Source organism: Ranitomeya variabilis, chromosome 3 (genome assembly GCF_051348905.1).
Source record: "Ranitomeya variabilis isolate aRanVar5 chromosome 3, aRanVar5.hap1, whole genome shotgun sequence".
NCBI lineage: Eukaryota > Metazoa > Chordata > Amphibia > Anura > Dendrobatidae > Ranitomeya > Ranitomeya variabilis.
Window position 1 is genome coordinate 668,965,964 of NC_135234.1, and position 16,186 is coordinate 668,982,149.

A 16,186-nucleotide genomic window follows, 5' to 3' on the forward strand; every position below is an offset into this window, starting at 1 on the left:
TGGGGGAACTACAAGGAACTGACCCACCATACTCATACAACCATTCTTCGGCCCGATCGACAAAGGATCAGTGGGAACAGGCCCCCTCCCGTCAGGCATCGGCGGCACGAGGACAGGCTCGAAGTACCCCTCGGCGAGGAGGAGGCATGCAATGCTGGGAGTGTGGAGGACTGGGGCACCTTGCCAGAGACTGTCGGAACTATACTCAAGGCCAGTGGAAGCCGCCGTTAAACTACCAACCCCCGCAGTAGTGCGGCACTCTGCGGGGGAGGCGAGAAGAGAGGCCGCTCCATATCATAATGAACACTTGATCGCTGGGAGCCCCATCCTACGTGCTAAATTTGAAGGAGTTCTGGTGGATTGCCTGGTAGATACCGGGTCACAAGTGACAATGATGTCAGAAGCGTGCTTCAAGCAGCATTTCCAGAACCTGGCCAAGCCAGAAAAGGAGACATTGATTCGCTTGTTTGCTGCCAACCAACAACCGATTCCGGTCACAGGGGTCGTGTGGATGAATATTCGAATCTGTGGACAAGTAGTTGGAAGAAAAGGGATCCTACTAGTCCCTGAGCCTGTCAAGAAAGATGTGCCTGTAGTACTGGGAATGAATATCCTACGTGAACTCGATCAGATTATGTTTACCAAACGGTGGATGGCATTGTTTTGCAATAGTTACCTCATATATAATCTGACATACTATACGCTCATATGTTGTTATTGATCTCCTACTGCTTTTGCACCAAACTGGTTGACTGAGAGCCAGCAGGAGGGTGTATACTGCAGGGGAGGAGCTAACTTTTTTGTATCACTTAGTGTCAGCCTCCTAGTGGCAGCAGCATACACCCACGGTCTGTGTCCCCCAATGAATGGCTCGGAGAAAAGGATTTTACGGTGAGTACACAAAAATCCCTATTTTTTTCACGAATACAACACGTACCCATAATCATTTATGTTGCTATTCACATGTCCGTTTTTTTCCACACACCATTGTCCATTCAAATCTCATGGAGACATGTTTATACTTCTCAGATCAAAAGTGCTAATACAAATCTATGGATCCTTGAAAAACACACAGCACATGGATGGCAGCAGTGTACAGTCCATGAGCTGCACGTATTTAACATTCTAAAGAATAGGAGATGCTTTGTAATTTATCCATAGATGAAAAACCCTGATGACCCACTGAAGGTAAAAAAAAACGTACACAAGGACCACAAACTGATGACACACTGATCCAAAACACTGATGACTCATGGTAAAAAGGGACACAGATTGTACACTTATGCAAAACATTGCTGACACCGGTACCATATTTTCACATATGGGTTTACACAGGGACGTGTAAATGAGGCCTTGGGGAATTCCATTTGTTTTTTCTTTTTTAGGAACAGACAAGTGGAATTAATGGACAAAACCAATGCTTTGTATAACTGGTGCAAATGGAAGCTGTGGAGTTTTCACTTTTGCACATTAATTCCACCGGTCTGTTCCCAAAATAAGAAAGACATTATGATGTCGCTTTGGCTGAACATGTATATTTCAAACCTCCAAATGAGGTATTCAGAGGCAGAGCTATATTTCAAACAGGTTATATAGTCAACGCGTTTCGAAGTCATGCAGCAACTCTTCCTCAGGACAAAACCTGCACCCCATGTTTTAAGACCCTATTTGCGCTTTTATTGCTCTCCATATTTTCCACTTCCATATTGACTGTGATGGTCAGGCATAGTGCTCACATGCTTATGTTTGACTCTACTTACGCCAGGTCAGAGGCGTATCTGGGGGGGGGGGAGTGGGGCATCTGCCCCGGGCGAAGTGCTCCAGTGGTAAGTGCACCTGTGGAGCTGAAGACACAGAAGATTTATTGTAATGGGGGTGGAGGGAGAACAAGAAATAGGATTTGAGGACACAGTTTGGGAGGGCATAATATAGAGACTGGGCCCTATAGGGTGGACACAGAGTGAAAGTACAGTGTGTAGAGGGGGTCCAGTATGGAAAGGAGAGAGCTATGAGGAGAGCATGTACTATAAGAGGGACAGTGTGGGGGTCATATTTTGTGCAGGGCAAATAGTGAGGGGCAATTGTTTATTCAGGAGCTCAGCGTAGGGAGATATTTTTTTCATGAGCACTGTAGTACGGCGGTGTTCACACTGTGCGGTAATGAGGCAGAGACCAAGTAAAGTTCAAAGCAAATGTCTTTAATGTAAAAAAACCCTCACAAATGAAAAACAAACGGTATCCTCCAGATCGCAGCCTGGGCGTCAAGTCAGTTTGTATCCGAGACCGGTTGCCCACCACGTCATGCCGATGGGCGCCAGGCGTTTTGCTTTCCTTGGCTCTGTGTTCACTTCACACAAGCCAGATGTTGCTCTGCAGCTTGGAAACTGAAACACTGATGTCGTTTATTAATGTTTTTGTATTCGTGTAATGTTGCTGTATTGTTTTCGTAACGTAATACGTATATATGTGTTTTGCATAGAAGAAGGGATAGAATAGAAGATAACATAGAACCATAGTGGGATTAGATTAGTGGGGGTACATTAGTGATAGAGAATCAGAGTTTAGAGTAGGTATAGTGAGCATTAAGGGTTTGCCAGTTGGGAGGAGCTACAGGGTAGTGAAGCACAAAGCAGTGGCACTTCCTGGTTGGGAGTCAGTCAGGATGCAGCAGTGAAGAGAGACAGTCTGACAGCCGTGGGGATAAGGCTCCTATGGCAGGAAGGGGCCCCAGGCTGAGTGGCGTGCAGGTGGTCACCAGTTTGAATGTAAACCAACTTGAAGAGGATCCGGGATCTATGACCGAGCCAGGTGAAGCCGAAACTGTGAGCCTGGCACCTTTTCTTTTTGAAGCCAGACAAGGGAATGGTAGGAAGCTGGAGGGCCTAAAAGCATGAACAGGACAGAGATGGTCCAGAAGCGAGGCAGGGATTGCCAGACGCGAGGCAGGGACAGCCAGAAGGAACAAAGGTTGGCGGGAAGGCAGGGAAAGCTGGAGAGATGCCACTCTGTGTACACTGTACTGCATATATGATTGATGCCTTACTGTTCAGTAAAGTTGAACTGTTGGAAAAAGACATTGTCTCTGAAAGGGTTTGTGGAGCTCGGGGATGCGGAGCCGGAGCGGCAGAAGCCAAGGGGACTCTAACAGTGAATGTGAGTGTACTGTTGTGCACGCTGCATATGCAGCAGAAAGGACATTGTCTTTCATCTGTGGGGCACCATGGTGTGGGAACAATACAGCTCGTTGCCACAATTACCGAATGGCCGTCTTACAGATGTGCTGCAGAAGACTGGAGAAGATGGAAGTCTGCAGAGATGGGCTGTTGATGAGAAAAGTCATCATGGAGTCAGGACAAGATGAAGAAAAGAAATAGAATGACTACAATCAGACAGTGTCATCTATCAGGTACCTGGATGCAAATTTTTTTGTGATACTGACTGATTCTCATATTTTTATTTATGTTAGGAGCATTAAAGGGGTTGTCCAAGTTTGTGATGAGTCTGCAGGTAGCCACCAGGTACCACTCCTAGGCAGATCCCAGTACTGCAGCTGCGAACCCCAGGGGTCAGGTTTGCAGACACTGATTAAGGACTAGGGCTCCGTTCAGAATAGTAAGTTCTAGCACCTCTACAGAATGGTTACTGACACAGACTCGGGCTATGGTCAGACTTGGATTCGGAGACGAGGTTTCAGGCAATGGCCACACATGAGCCAGGGGAGCAGGTTCAGAATATTGGCCGTGCACAGACCAGGAGTTGAGGTTCAGCAGACTGGCCACACCAGGACCAGTGGACCTCACAATTCACTGGTAGGAGAAACTTCACACTGATGAATATTGATGCTTTAGCGACTCCAAAAGGGGAAGAGAGTCTTTTGTGCTTAATGTAAACTCAAGTTCTGAGTTTCTGAATGGGTTGGCAATTATTATTTTTCTTCATTTTAAAAGCTTTGAAATTGTAAATTGATTTTGGAAAACCCATTTAGCTATATTATTTGAAAAAAAAAAAAACACACATGGTTACTGCTGATAAGCTGACAGTATTAAGGAAACATAAACTTCTACTATAGTTTAATAATTTCATATAAAGGCATCCATAAATCAATAATTAAAATGAGTGTTGGGGGAACTCAGTGGTTGGCGATCCCTGAAACGCAATTCCCAGCTCTGTAATAGATTAGCAGGAATTACTGCTCCTCCATCACATGTAAGAGTCTAATAGCATTTGACAAGAATTAAAACTCAGAAAAAGATGGGATGGCCAAGACATTGCCATGGCAACAAGCTTCGGGGGAAGTTGCTCACATACACGACTGCAGCATCCCAAGTTTTGCCTTCTACGGTTGTTTATCAAAAGTGGGGGTAGGGAGATGTCTGAGAGCGTTACGTTCTGCAGTACTGTGTTACACACTGTCCCAGATGCTAATGGGTTAACAAAGTCTTAAGACAACACTTAATTTTCTATCTTAATGATTTCACTGGCAATTTTGTGCCGTTGACATTGATTGACCTATTGTTTACCAGAAGTATCACTGAAGAAATATAAAAAGTCAGTTTTAAGAAGGATGGCCATGTTTTCGTGTTTCTCTCCATTCATTTGTATGGGAATTCCAACCACGGTTGCCAACCATCCAGAATTGCCATAAAAGTAAGGCTTTTGTTTCCACTATCCGTAAATAAAATTTGATGTGTTCATGATTTTTAGAAACCCAAGAAACTTCTGCAGATTATAATGGTTTTAATTATCATCATTTTGCAATTCTCAGTGAATGCTATTAATGTATTTGCATCAGTATTATTGGATGGAGGCAAATATCTCTGAACATCAAATCTTAAAGGGAATCTGTCAGTGGGATCAACCCTCCTTAGCCATAGATATGGTCATAAGAAGCTGAATAGAATGATACCTTGATATCTGCCATCTGATGTCTTATTTTAGAGAAATCCAAGTTTTTATTATATGTAAATGGGATGTTCAGGCCTATGGGCCGGACACTGATCTGCATGAGAATCTGCCTCCTGAGATTATTTTAAATAAAGGGCGAGTTACCAGTGTGATGTGTGATGGCCGCTCTCTGCTCTCCTGATTTCACTGCAGAGCTGTGTGTGATTATACCTGACACTTCTGCAGGTTCCTCTCAGCTTCCATCTCACAGGCAGTCAGGGTTACAATACAGAAGAGTTGTGAGAGCTGCAGCAAGTGTGTTTGTAAGGAGATAAAGTTCAGTTCTACTGTTCTGTGTTAGGGGGCATTACCAGTGTGAGACATTTTACTTTTATTAAAAATAAGCACTGGTGGCAGATTCTCATGCAGATCAGTGTCAATTCCATAGTGTTTAACAGCTCATTAAAATATAAGAAAAACGTGGATGTCTCTGGAATAAGACTAAGATATCAAGGTATAATTTTATTAAGCTAACTATGACCTACATGCCCATATAGACGGTTTAGAAGGGTTAACCCTATTGACAGATCCCCTTCAATATTTAATTATCATTTTCCAACATGTCCATAAAAATGTTGACACTATGATTTTTTTTTTATTCCAAAACTTGGCCATCATGCTTGCTCAGCAATTTTGTATACTCAAGTTGAACTGAGGTAGATCGTGCATCACAACCATTCTATCTGCAATCTGCAGGATGATAGAATCCTTTTCTCAATATAGTTTTGTGTCCCAGAAGTGAGACCTGCATATACGAGGCATGTGGCATATTCTAAGACCGTGGAGAGCGCAAGGCAAAACACCTAACAGTCTGTTATGTTAGAGGTAAATTTTAAGTTTCGAAAAACAGTGTGGATTTGATATAGACATAAAATGGTCATCACCAGTTGATTACAGTATGTGGCTGGTCAGCAGCCTCGTTCAAAAAGTACAGATTTAATTATTATTTTTTTGTTGCATGGATTTTTGCATACACAAGGCGTGTATTGTATCGTAAACTGTCACAGAATTTGCACTGAATATTTGTGACAAATCTGTCATGTAGAAATATGAGCTAAGATAAGTGAAATATTCTGCGATTTATCCTAAGGAGAGACCATCAAGGTAAATACTTATAAATCTTCATAAACCTGACAAGTGAGCAATATGGCATGAAATTACTAAAACACATAGAGAACACGGCCATTAGATGGATTCTACATCCACGCACCTAAGGAATCCGTGTATTCATCAGCATTGAGCCCTTGTTCTCCACTCATCTCTGTGGGTATATCGATGAAGCATTTCATTGATGGAGAATACAATACTAACCCCGCACTCGCCTGACGAAGCAGACATTCCAAGTACCTTGACACAAGATAAAAAATATATAAATATAAGTACATATGAAGGCTTCATTCAATCTGATACATTTCCTTGAACGGCGCTGATCAGCAGATATGTGTTTTTCAATTGAATCTTTACTTTAAGACAGGAGTTACATTTGCGAGTGTGATGCGAGAAACTCGCGTTAATCTCTCGCATCAATACCCGGTACTGCCGCAGGCACTTGGGGCCGGAGTGTACAGATGCATAGAAATATGTGTAGCCGCACACTCCGGTCCCAAGTGCCGACGGCAGTGCCGGGTATTGATGCGCGAGTTTCTCGCATCACACTCGCAAGTGTAACCCCGACCTAACAGCAATTATGGCTTCAATCTGACAGTGTAGCGTGTATGTAGGAGAGGAAGAAAATAATCTGCGCCCACACACATGCGTTTTCAGTCAACCAAAACTCACTGATCTCGGCAGGTTAGTGATTGTCGAGATCATTGTCAGGGTTTCTAACCACCTACAAATTTTGGGACAGTCTGTAAAAATAAGACAGTTTCTCAATTTGTCTATAAAAAAATAAAATGATGAGTCTGTGATTTTGATTTTTTTTAAGCTGGATAAGCCTCTATGGCTTTATATGACTATAATTATCATTACATTAGAATTTACACTGAAAACTGTTAGTCTGTTCATAGCACTATTTATTATAGTTCTACAATGTATCTGTAAAACATATTTCATCTATGATTTTTGGATAAATTGTTCAGAAAATGTTTGCCATTTTCTTGCCAGTTTGGCTTCTCTCCACCACAATGGGCTGAGCTGAGAAGGGATGGGGGCCTGGAGCCACAGCTCGTCTAATTCATGATAAGCTACTGTGTTCCTTGACCCAGAAATCTTACTTCAGTACCTGACTGGAGGTAGATTTTTGGCAAGGCGCATAAAGGAGCATTCGACTCTTAATCAGTCAGGAGTGTCGGACTTGATGAATCGGGACCCAAGTCTTAGTCAACAAACCCACTGACTATGTCAGGACCAGCCAAATATCTAATATGTGTTCTTACTGTCAGTATTTCAGCATGCTTGATCCTTTGTTTCAGTGAGAAATAAGTTTCTGCCTGATGGGCCTGACAGTAGCCTCATGCACCAGGGCCCGGTGGGCCCTTGGCCAGATTGCCCTTATGTGCAGCGGGAAGAGAAAATGGCAGTGGAGCAGAGCTGCAGGGAATGTATCCATCCTATTTTCTGCCCACGCTTCCTGTCTCACACGGAAGCGGCTGAATGACATCATCATTCAGTGCCGTGGCTGTGCGAAACAGGAAGTTGCCGGCGATGGTGTGGCTTCAGGATACCGTGCGCAGAGGTGAGGTGTGTGTGTGTATGTGTGTATGCAGAGAAGTGAATGGTGCAGTGTGTGTCTGTGTGTGTGTAGGTAGAGGAGAAGGCATTGATGGGGGTGATGGGGCTGAAGGCAATGATTGGGTTGATGGAGAGGGCAATGATAGGGGTGGTGGGGGAGAAAGCAATGATGGGGTGGTGGAAAGGGCAATAATGAGGGTGGTGGGGGAGGAGGAAATGATGGAGGCGATGTAATGGGCAATGATGAGGGTGGTGGGGGAGGAGGAAATGATGGAGGTTGTGGAATGGATAATGAAGGATGAGAAGACAATGATGATGCTAGATGGCAGTGGAAAGGACAATGATGGGGTGGTGGGGAGGAGGCAATGATGGAGGTGGTGGAATGGGTAATGATGGGGGTGGTGGGGAGGATGAAATGATGGAGGTCGTGGAATAGTATACATTACAAAATCCAAACCATGAGGCAACACCCCCACACCTAAATCACTGAACAACACCCCTCATCATTAATGAAGGGAAAATTAGAGGCAACAGCCAAAATTACGGGTATATTATAAAATTTATTAATTTATTTCATACACAAAAATTAAAATTGACAAGAGAACATCACCAGAAGTTCCGAGGATAGTACAAAAATTATATGTATTGAGGAAAAAAGGACTCACCTAATGTAATAAAGCAATGCTAAAATGCCCGATTAGCCTGATAAATGGTTGCCTATAAACCAGGGTAGAAAACTACTAAATAGCAGAATGCTATACCTAAAGTGACCGTGCAAAAGACATATAACGGGCAAAAATAGAGCTGTGTGTCTATGTGCCAAATAACTCTCAATAGAAGCTGCTCAATGTCAGAGTCCTAGTTAAAAATGGCAAAAAACATATAAAGAACAAAAGCAAAGCTGTATGTCTGTGTGCCAAATAACTCTCAATAGAAACTGCTCAATGTCAGAATCCTAGTTATAGGATGGCCATGCTGATTGCAAAAAATACCGACATACAGCAGCCTATATCAGATACACAATATTAAGGCATGCTACTTACATGTGACTTTTAAACCTTTAAACCTCGTATGTACTACCACGGACACCCCGACAGCGCCGTTTCGCCATGTGGCTTCCTCAACAGGGGGCATATGCCTCATGCACCAGGGCCCGGTGGGCCCTTGGCCAGATTGCCCTTATGTGCAGCAGGAAGAGAAAATGGCAGTGGAGCAGAGCTGCAGGGAATGTATCCATCCTATTTTCTGCCCACGCTTCCTGTCTCACACGGAAGCGGCTGAATGACATCATCATTCAGTGCCGCGGCTGTGTGAAACAGGAAGTTGCCGGCGATGGTGCGGCTTCAGGATACCGTGCGCAGAGGTGAGGTGTGTGTGTGTATGTGTGTATGCAGAGAAGTGAATGGTGCAGTGTGTGTCTGTGTGTGTGTAGGTAGAGGAGAAGGCATTGATGGGGGTGATGGGGCTGAAGGCAATGATTGGGTTGATGGAGAGGGCAATGATAGGGGTGGTGGGGGAGAAAGCAATGATGGGGTGGTGGAAAGGGCAATAATGAGGGTGGTGGGGGAGGAGGAAATGATGGAGGCGATGTAATGGGCAATGATGAGGGTGGTGGGGGAGGAGGAAATGATGGAGGTTGTGGAATGGATAATGAAGGATGAGAAGACAATGATGATGCTAGATGGCAGTGGAAAGGACAATGATGGGGTGGTGGGGAGGAGGCAATGATGGAGGTGGTGGAATGGGTAATGATGGGGGTGGTGGGGAGGATGAAATGATGGAGGTCGTGGAATAGGTAATGATGGGGTGGTGGGGGAGAAGACAATGATGATACCGAAGAAAGGACAATGGTGGGGGTGGTGGGGGAGGAGGAAATGATGGAGGTGGTGGAATGGGTAATGATGGGGAGAAGACAATGATGATGGCAGTGGAAAGGACAATGATGGGGTGGTGGGGAGGAGGTAATGATGGAGGTGGTGGAATGGGTAATGATGGGGGTGGTGGGGAGGAGGAAATGATTGAGGTCGTGGAATGGGTAATGATGGGGTGGTGGGGAGGAGGCATTGGTGGTGGTGGTGGAATGAGCAATAATGGGGTGGTGGGGAGAAAACAATGATGGAGGTGGTGAACAGGGCAATCATGGGGGTGGGGAGAGGGCAATAATGGGATGTGGGGGAGGAGGACAATGAGGGGTGTGGGATTGGGATGGGAGGAAGGGGGATTTATAATGGATTTAGGAACAGGGATAGGTGGAGGAAGACGTTATTATCTATTATTATGTCTAACATAGTCCCTTAGTATAAAGTGTGCTCACTTATTATGTATAGCATAGTCCCTTAGTATATAGTGTACTCACTTATATATAGCACAGTCCCTTAGTGTATAGTGTACTCACTTATTATATATAACACCATCATTAGTTACATAGTTTCCTCTTTTGTTATGTATAACATTGTCCCTTATTACGTACCATCCTCTCTAGTTATATGTGATGCCCTCCCTTATTATATAGCTTCCTCTGCTGTTATGTACAGTGCTGTCTCTTACATAGTGTATTCTTGTTATTTTTGTTATTCACAGCGCCTTTTTTATTGCATAGTCCCCTCTCTTGTTAGATATAAAATGACTACTGATAGAGGAGCCGGTGACCAGACTATCAGTCCATCAGCTCCTCCTTTAGAAAAGAAGCTTTCCCATGCTCCATCAGCCATCATTACATTATACAGCTAAGAAGACAGGACGGTATGTAATAAAAACAGGGCTCTATAAAATCCAATATGTAAGGGACGGTGCTGTACATAACAAGAGAGGGCACTGTATAATAAGGGATGGCAATATACATAATAAAGGAGACTGTAATTTATACATGTATATTCGTGTGGTGATAAATATATATATATATATATATATATATATATATATATATATATATATGTAGCTTTGTCGTGCCTTAAAAAGAGGGGGGCCCAGACACATTTCCTGCACAGGTGCCCCAAGCTGTCTGTGTCCACCCCTGAGGAGGCTAGTCCCCTTTCCAAACTAAAAAAATATGCGTGACCAAGCAAAGCATGTACGATAATTAGATGAAAATGTCTAAGATGGACACATTTAGTTTAGGGAACTGCACTAAACAATCTGGCTTCATTTATCACAGCTGAAGAAGAGAACATTACTGTACAGCTCTTGTAAATCTTGAGTGTCCGATAAAATGCCACTTACCAGTTGGTATAAAGTGCAGTAATGGTTTGCTCTCCACTTGCGTCCACTGCCTGTGTTTGTTGCAGGAGGGTATTCCGGATAGCCCGGGTGATATCAATATTTACGACGTGGGCAATGGACTGTAAGGTGCTGAGAAAAGATCGCATCGCACTCAGAACTTCGGAAGGACGCTGGATCTCCCGAGTATTTGGTTTCCAATTCACCAATGAAACTAAGGCTCTAAAACATACATTAGTTAAATGTTTTAATGTATACTTCTGTTGTAATGTTTCAGGCATAAATCAGTAACACGAGCGAGTATCTGAAGCTTTGCAGTATAATTTATTAAGGAAAAGTGGCATTTCCTAAGATATTGGCAGTTTTCCGTTTCATTTTTTCTTGCCTGTAGCCTGCTTAGAAATATTCAGAAACCTGCTTAAAAGGTTTGTCCATTTCTCAGACAACTCTTTCTTAATTTCTATATTCCGCCATGATAAATAAAAACAGTCTACCCTCACCTCCGATGCCGGAGCCTTTCCAGCGACGTTAACACCGGATCTGTCGGGATTTGCATGACACTGTTATGTGACGTGCATCCTGTGGCCAATCAGCGGCTGCTAGTGGGCTGCTTCACTCTCATTTCCTTCCGTTGACGTCCATAGTAAGTCAGAACAGCTGCAGTTCTGTCACTTCCTCCAGATCTCAGTTTCATTTGAAGGAAGTTAGAGGGAGACCTGGTGGCAGTGTCACCAGAACGTCACCAGCATTGGAAATGGCAGAATATGGTTGGCAACACATCGAATTGCTACTGGCCACTATGTGTTCATAAGTGAATTTGTCAGGTGATACATGCTGCCCAATCAAAGATTAGGATTGTCTCAATGGGTACACTTTGTGGTGGTGGGATGGCTTTTATGCTTTTTTGTTTAGCAAAATAGTGTACACTAGGTACCCTGTTATTTACATGTACATGTACTATCACTATTTATTTATTTACTTGCTATAGGGTATATGTTAATTTTGAGTTTTTTTTGGTTTTGATTTTCTATGGTTTTGTCAGTGTCTGACACTTGCTGCCCATTGCTGAATTGTGCAGCACGCACCAGGTGTTAGGTTCACTAGCGTTGTGTTTCTTTTAGGCTGGTTTCATACATGCGTACGGGAGGGCTGCGGATGGCAGTGTACTTCCTCCCTTCTTCCTCCATGAAACCATGCCTACTTTCCGCCTACTTCTTGCGTCCTGCGGTGCTCTGCGTACCTATCTTTAACATTGGGTACGCAGGGATGTACGCTGTATGCAGATGCCTCTGCATGCGCCATTTGGACCCTGCCCCGAACGCAACATGTTGCATTTTGCTGCAGTCGGCGCAGCATCCAAACAGTACCGATTATAGGCTCACTCGCACAACCTTATAAATCATATGAGTACTACCCGATGTTTAGCGGACAGCACTTGGACTAATGTTATTTTATGGGGCAGTGCTGATCAGAGTTTTTTTTTTCATGCCAATTTGGAATGAGAAATGAATAGCAGAATGCTGCGAGTTGCTACTCAAATTGGACCGTACGCAACCATTCAGGGCTATGGTGAAAGGAAAACATCGGGCTGCACTCAGATCTGATGAAAAATGGAGAAATGTTGTTCTCCACCTTCTCCTCATTTGTGCTAAGATTCGCTCATTGGAGAGAATGGGATCACACTAAGCTGACACTCTGAATAAACTCTGATCATTTACATAATCTGACCAGTTTTCTCACAAGAGAGAATCAAGGCTCCTGTGACCCCGGCCAATATGTGTCATTTGTCTACAGTACATGTTTTTAAAAAGTTACCGTAGTTTAATTCACAAAAAAAGCAGCAAAAATACATGTTTTTTTTGCACTCTCATTGCTTACTATGGTGAAAAAATTCTGAAAAAACACTTAAAGAAGTGACATGCTGCATTTTTCAAAAGAGTACTAATTTTCCAATTCAGTCAAAAAAAGCAAGAACTGTCATGGCCCAGGGATTACTGAAGCTTGTGCTGGTACTGTGAAAAGCAAGGTGTGAATTTACCCTCAAGCAAATGTCTTAATGTAGCAATGTCATAATCACTAATACATACCGGCTAAATTTCTTCTCTATGTTGGAGCTCAGGTACTCCGCTGGAGTCACCACATGGTCAAATATTATGATTTTCTGCATATGATTTAAAGACATGCAGAGTTCACAAAGTGATAGGTGAAGTTTGTCCATGCTGAAGAAAGAAGAAAAAAATTACACTGATAAACCAAACTTATTTATAAATGAAGTAACGAAGCTCCATCCTGAACGGAGAATCAATAATAAGACACGTGTGCATTATATAGTTACAGAGTTACAGGGAATCTGTCACCACATTTGAGCAATCTAAACTATTAATATGGGCGCTCAGGTTATAAACTGCTGAAAACAGTCCTCCCTGTGTGCCTCATATCAGATGCCTCGTTGCTGAGAAACCATCTTTTATCACTTTATATAAATGACCTCTTCCAGGCTCTGGGGTGGAGGATGCCTGGAGATAACTCTGCCTCCAGAGATTATTCTACACTAGAAATAGGCCAGATGCTATCGAATCGGGAATGCGGTAAAATTAATATCTGTATATTAGAGCGTGCAATTTTGGCTGTTACTGCGCCTGAGTGGGAATAGCAGAGACGTGTATGTCACTTGCGCAGGCGCAGTTCGTGGCCTTGCATAAGTGATACTGCCGCGGTGCCTTATAGGATTCGGGGACAGCGGCTGGAAGTCCAACTGGTGATTATATATGTAGATGAAGGGAAGTTTTCCTAGATAGGTCAAATGTGTTGACAGATTCCCTTTAATAGGGTTGAAAAAAGGACACATATCTATTAAGTTTCCAGATTTCACATACAAAAATGTTCCCGTTTTTGTAAATGAAAATTAACCCCTTCCTTCTGCATACATTTGTTAATCAGAACATTTTCTATGCCTTTATTTATCTCTACTCTATACCCTGCCTCTAACCCGAACCTTAAAGGGAATCTGTCACCAGAAATAACGCTATTTACCTGCAGATATAGGGTTAATCTGCAGGCTAATAGCATTATTAACCTGCCCAGCGCTTGCACTTAGCCAAATGCAGCAGGGAGAAAATTACGTTTATTCTACCCGGCAGTATTTAGTTTCAGTCATGGGGGCGGCACCAGCATTGGTTCTATCACGGCGGAGTATACAGAGCGGCAGCTGTAACTGCACCTCCGGCACTGACTGACACTGGTTCTGCATTAGGGCCACTGTCAGTCAGGGCAAGGAGCACGGTTACAGCCATCAAACCAGTGCCGCCGATGCCCCCATGACGGAACCAAATGCTAACGGGGTGAATGAAGTTTATTTTCTCACCATTACATTTGGCTATGTGCATGCATCAGGCTGCATAATAACGCTGTTAACCCACATCTGCAGGTTAATAGTATTATTTCTGGTGACAGGTCCCCTTTAAACCTTTAGTTAGAGTCAGAAAAAGTATAGAAATGTGAAATTTATTATAATGTGTATTTTCTTTTTACAGGGGACAGTTTCTTATACTTGGGACATCTCTCAGGAGTTCCCTATATCTCATTCCTCATTCACACCTGATTGCCCTTAGCTGGGGATATATTCAGACCCAGGAGTCTGATCAAGACTTTAGTCTGATCCATGTATCTTTTAAATTACATCTTTCAAATTACATATCTCTAATTACTATACTTTGAATTAGACTTGAATTCTAGAATGCATTTAGTCACTCATCACTGCTATAATATTATCATCATCATCATCTGTACCATCTAATCGAGCTGTTCTCCTCTTCCCACAGGGAAGCAATGACTATCCCCAACTCTCCCTGGATCCTGAATGTCTCTGTATATTGCATTGATTTTCTATGGTATGCACTGACTTTCCCCAACTCTTGCTGGATCCTGAATGTCTCTGTATATTGCATTGATTTTCTATGGTATGCACTGACTTTCCCCAACTCTCCCTGGATCCTGAATGTCTCTGTATATTGCATTGATTTTCTATGGTATGCACTGACTTTCCCCAACTATCCCTGAATCCTGAATGTCTCTGTATATTGCATTGATTTTCTATGGTATGCACTGACTTTCCCCAATTCTCCCTGGATCCTGAATGTCTCTGTATATTGCATTGATTTTCTATGGTAGTGCAGCGCCCCAGAGTCCTGGTCGTTGCAGTACTGTGGCTCCGCCACTATGGGGAGCTACGGTGCGTCCGATGGCACTGAAGGAGTTCATCTGATCAGGTATCACAGACACCAATACATTTCACAGCTGGGCCTCCGGGGGGAGCTAAGGGTGCTATTCATTAGGCCACTCCCCACCATAGTGGGTAAACTGGGGGTCAGGCAGGAAGTTAGATCAGAAAGCTGACTGGATTGGACGAAGCAACACCTAGTGGCAGAGGGTGTTGTGGAGGAAGAGACAGTAGGGTCTCTGTCAGGGGTGGGATCCTGACAGAGGCTTGGCATTGGAAAGAACGTAACGGGTCCGCGCCAGCTCCGGGAAGCGGCGGGGCCCCAAGAAAGGACTAGAAGTGAGATAGATTGTGCTGAGTGAGAAACGAGATCAAGCGATAGGAGAATTCCAGTAGGGGTCGTGCTGTAAGACCGGAGCAACACCCTACTGAGGCGCACTACCAGTGGCCGGAACACCGAGGGAGTATTATAACATTCAGCTTCAAGCAATACTCTAAACAGCGGCAGGACAGTCAGTTTAAGGCGGGCTGTCTAACACATATCACCTATGAAGTCTTGGGAGGCAATTGCGGGAGAGGGGCGTCTCTAGGGTCCCGGAAGAACTCCAGGCCTACCCGACAAACGGGTGCCGTTCTAACTGTAACATCAGGAAGGGACGGACGATTAGAAGAACATCATTTAATCGAGTTGTGAGGGAACTTAAGAAACAGACACAACAGTTGTGGGGTACTTTCCGTAAGCACAGCAGGGAAGGACTACAACACATAGCGCTAAGAAGGAAGGCACTGATTTCCACCTGTGAAGAGAACTCTGGAGGTGCCATTGGACCGGCCGGACTTGCGCAGCTTGGTGAACCGTATTCTGGACTGAGGACTCAGAGATCTCCAGTAAAGAGGTAAAGAGACTGCAACCTGGTGTCCTCGTTATTTACCGCGACCTGCACCCCACAACTGCACCGTTACAACACCACTTACTGCACCGGACGTCCCCCACTGACAGACAGGGCCACGGACCGGGTCTAGCCACCGTGACAACTCCAGGACTGAGACCCAGAGGCCCGGCTCCGGGTACCCCTAGGCCCTGCGGCGGTGTGGGGGCGCTCTAACTTGGCGTCACGAACAGGATCTACTTAA

General features: G+C 44.0%; 1 protein-coding gene across 1 annotated transcript in view; it reads right to left on the reverse strand.

Moving 5' to 3' along the window:
- NCKAP1L (NCK associated protein 1 like) overlaps positions 1-16,186 on the reverse strand; it is a 325,756-nt gene that overhangs the window by 160,336 nt on the left and 149,234 nt on the right. Inside the window, exons 20-22 of the mRNA XM_077297911.1 lie at positions 12,921-13,052; positions 10,837-11,055; positions 6,155-6,291 (exon numbers count right to left, since the gene is read on the reverse strand). Of these exons, the coding sequence (XP_077154026.1) occupies positions 6,155-6,291; positions 10,837-11,055; positions 12,921-13,052 (488 nt within the window). The remainder of the gene's footprint in view (positions 1-6,154; positions 6,292-10,836; positions 11,056-12,920; positions 13,053-16,186) is intronic.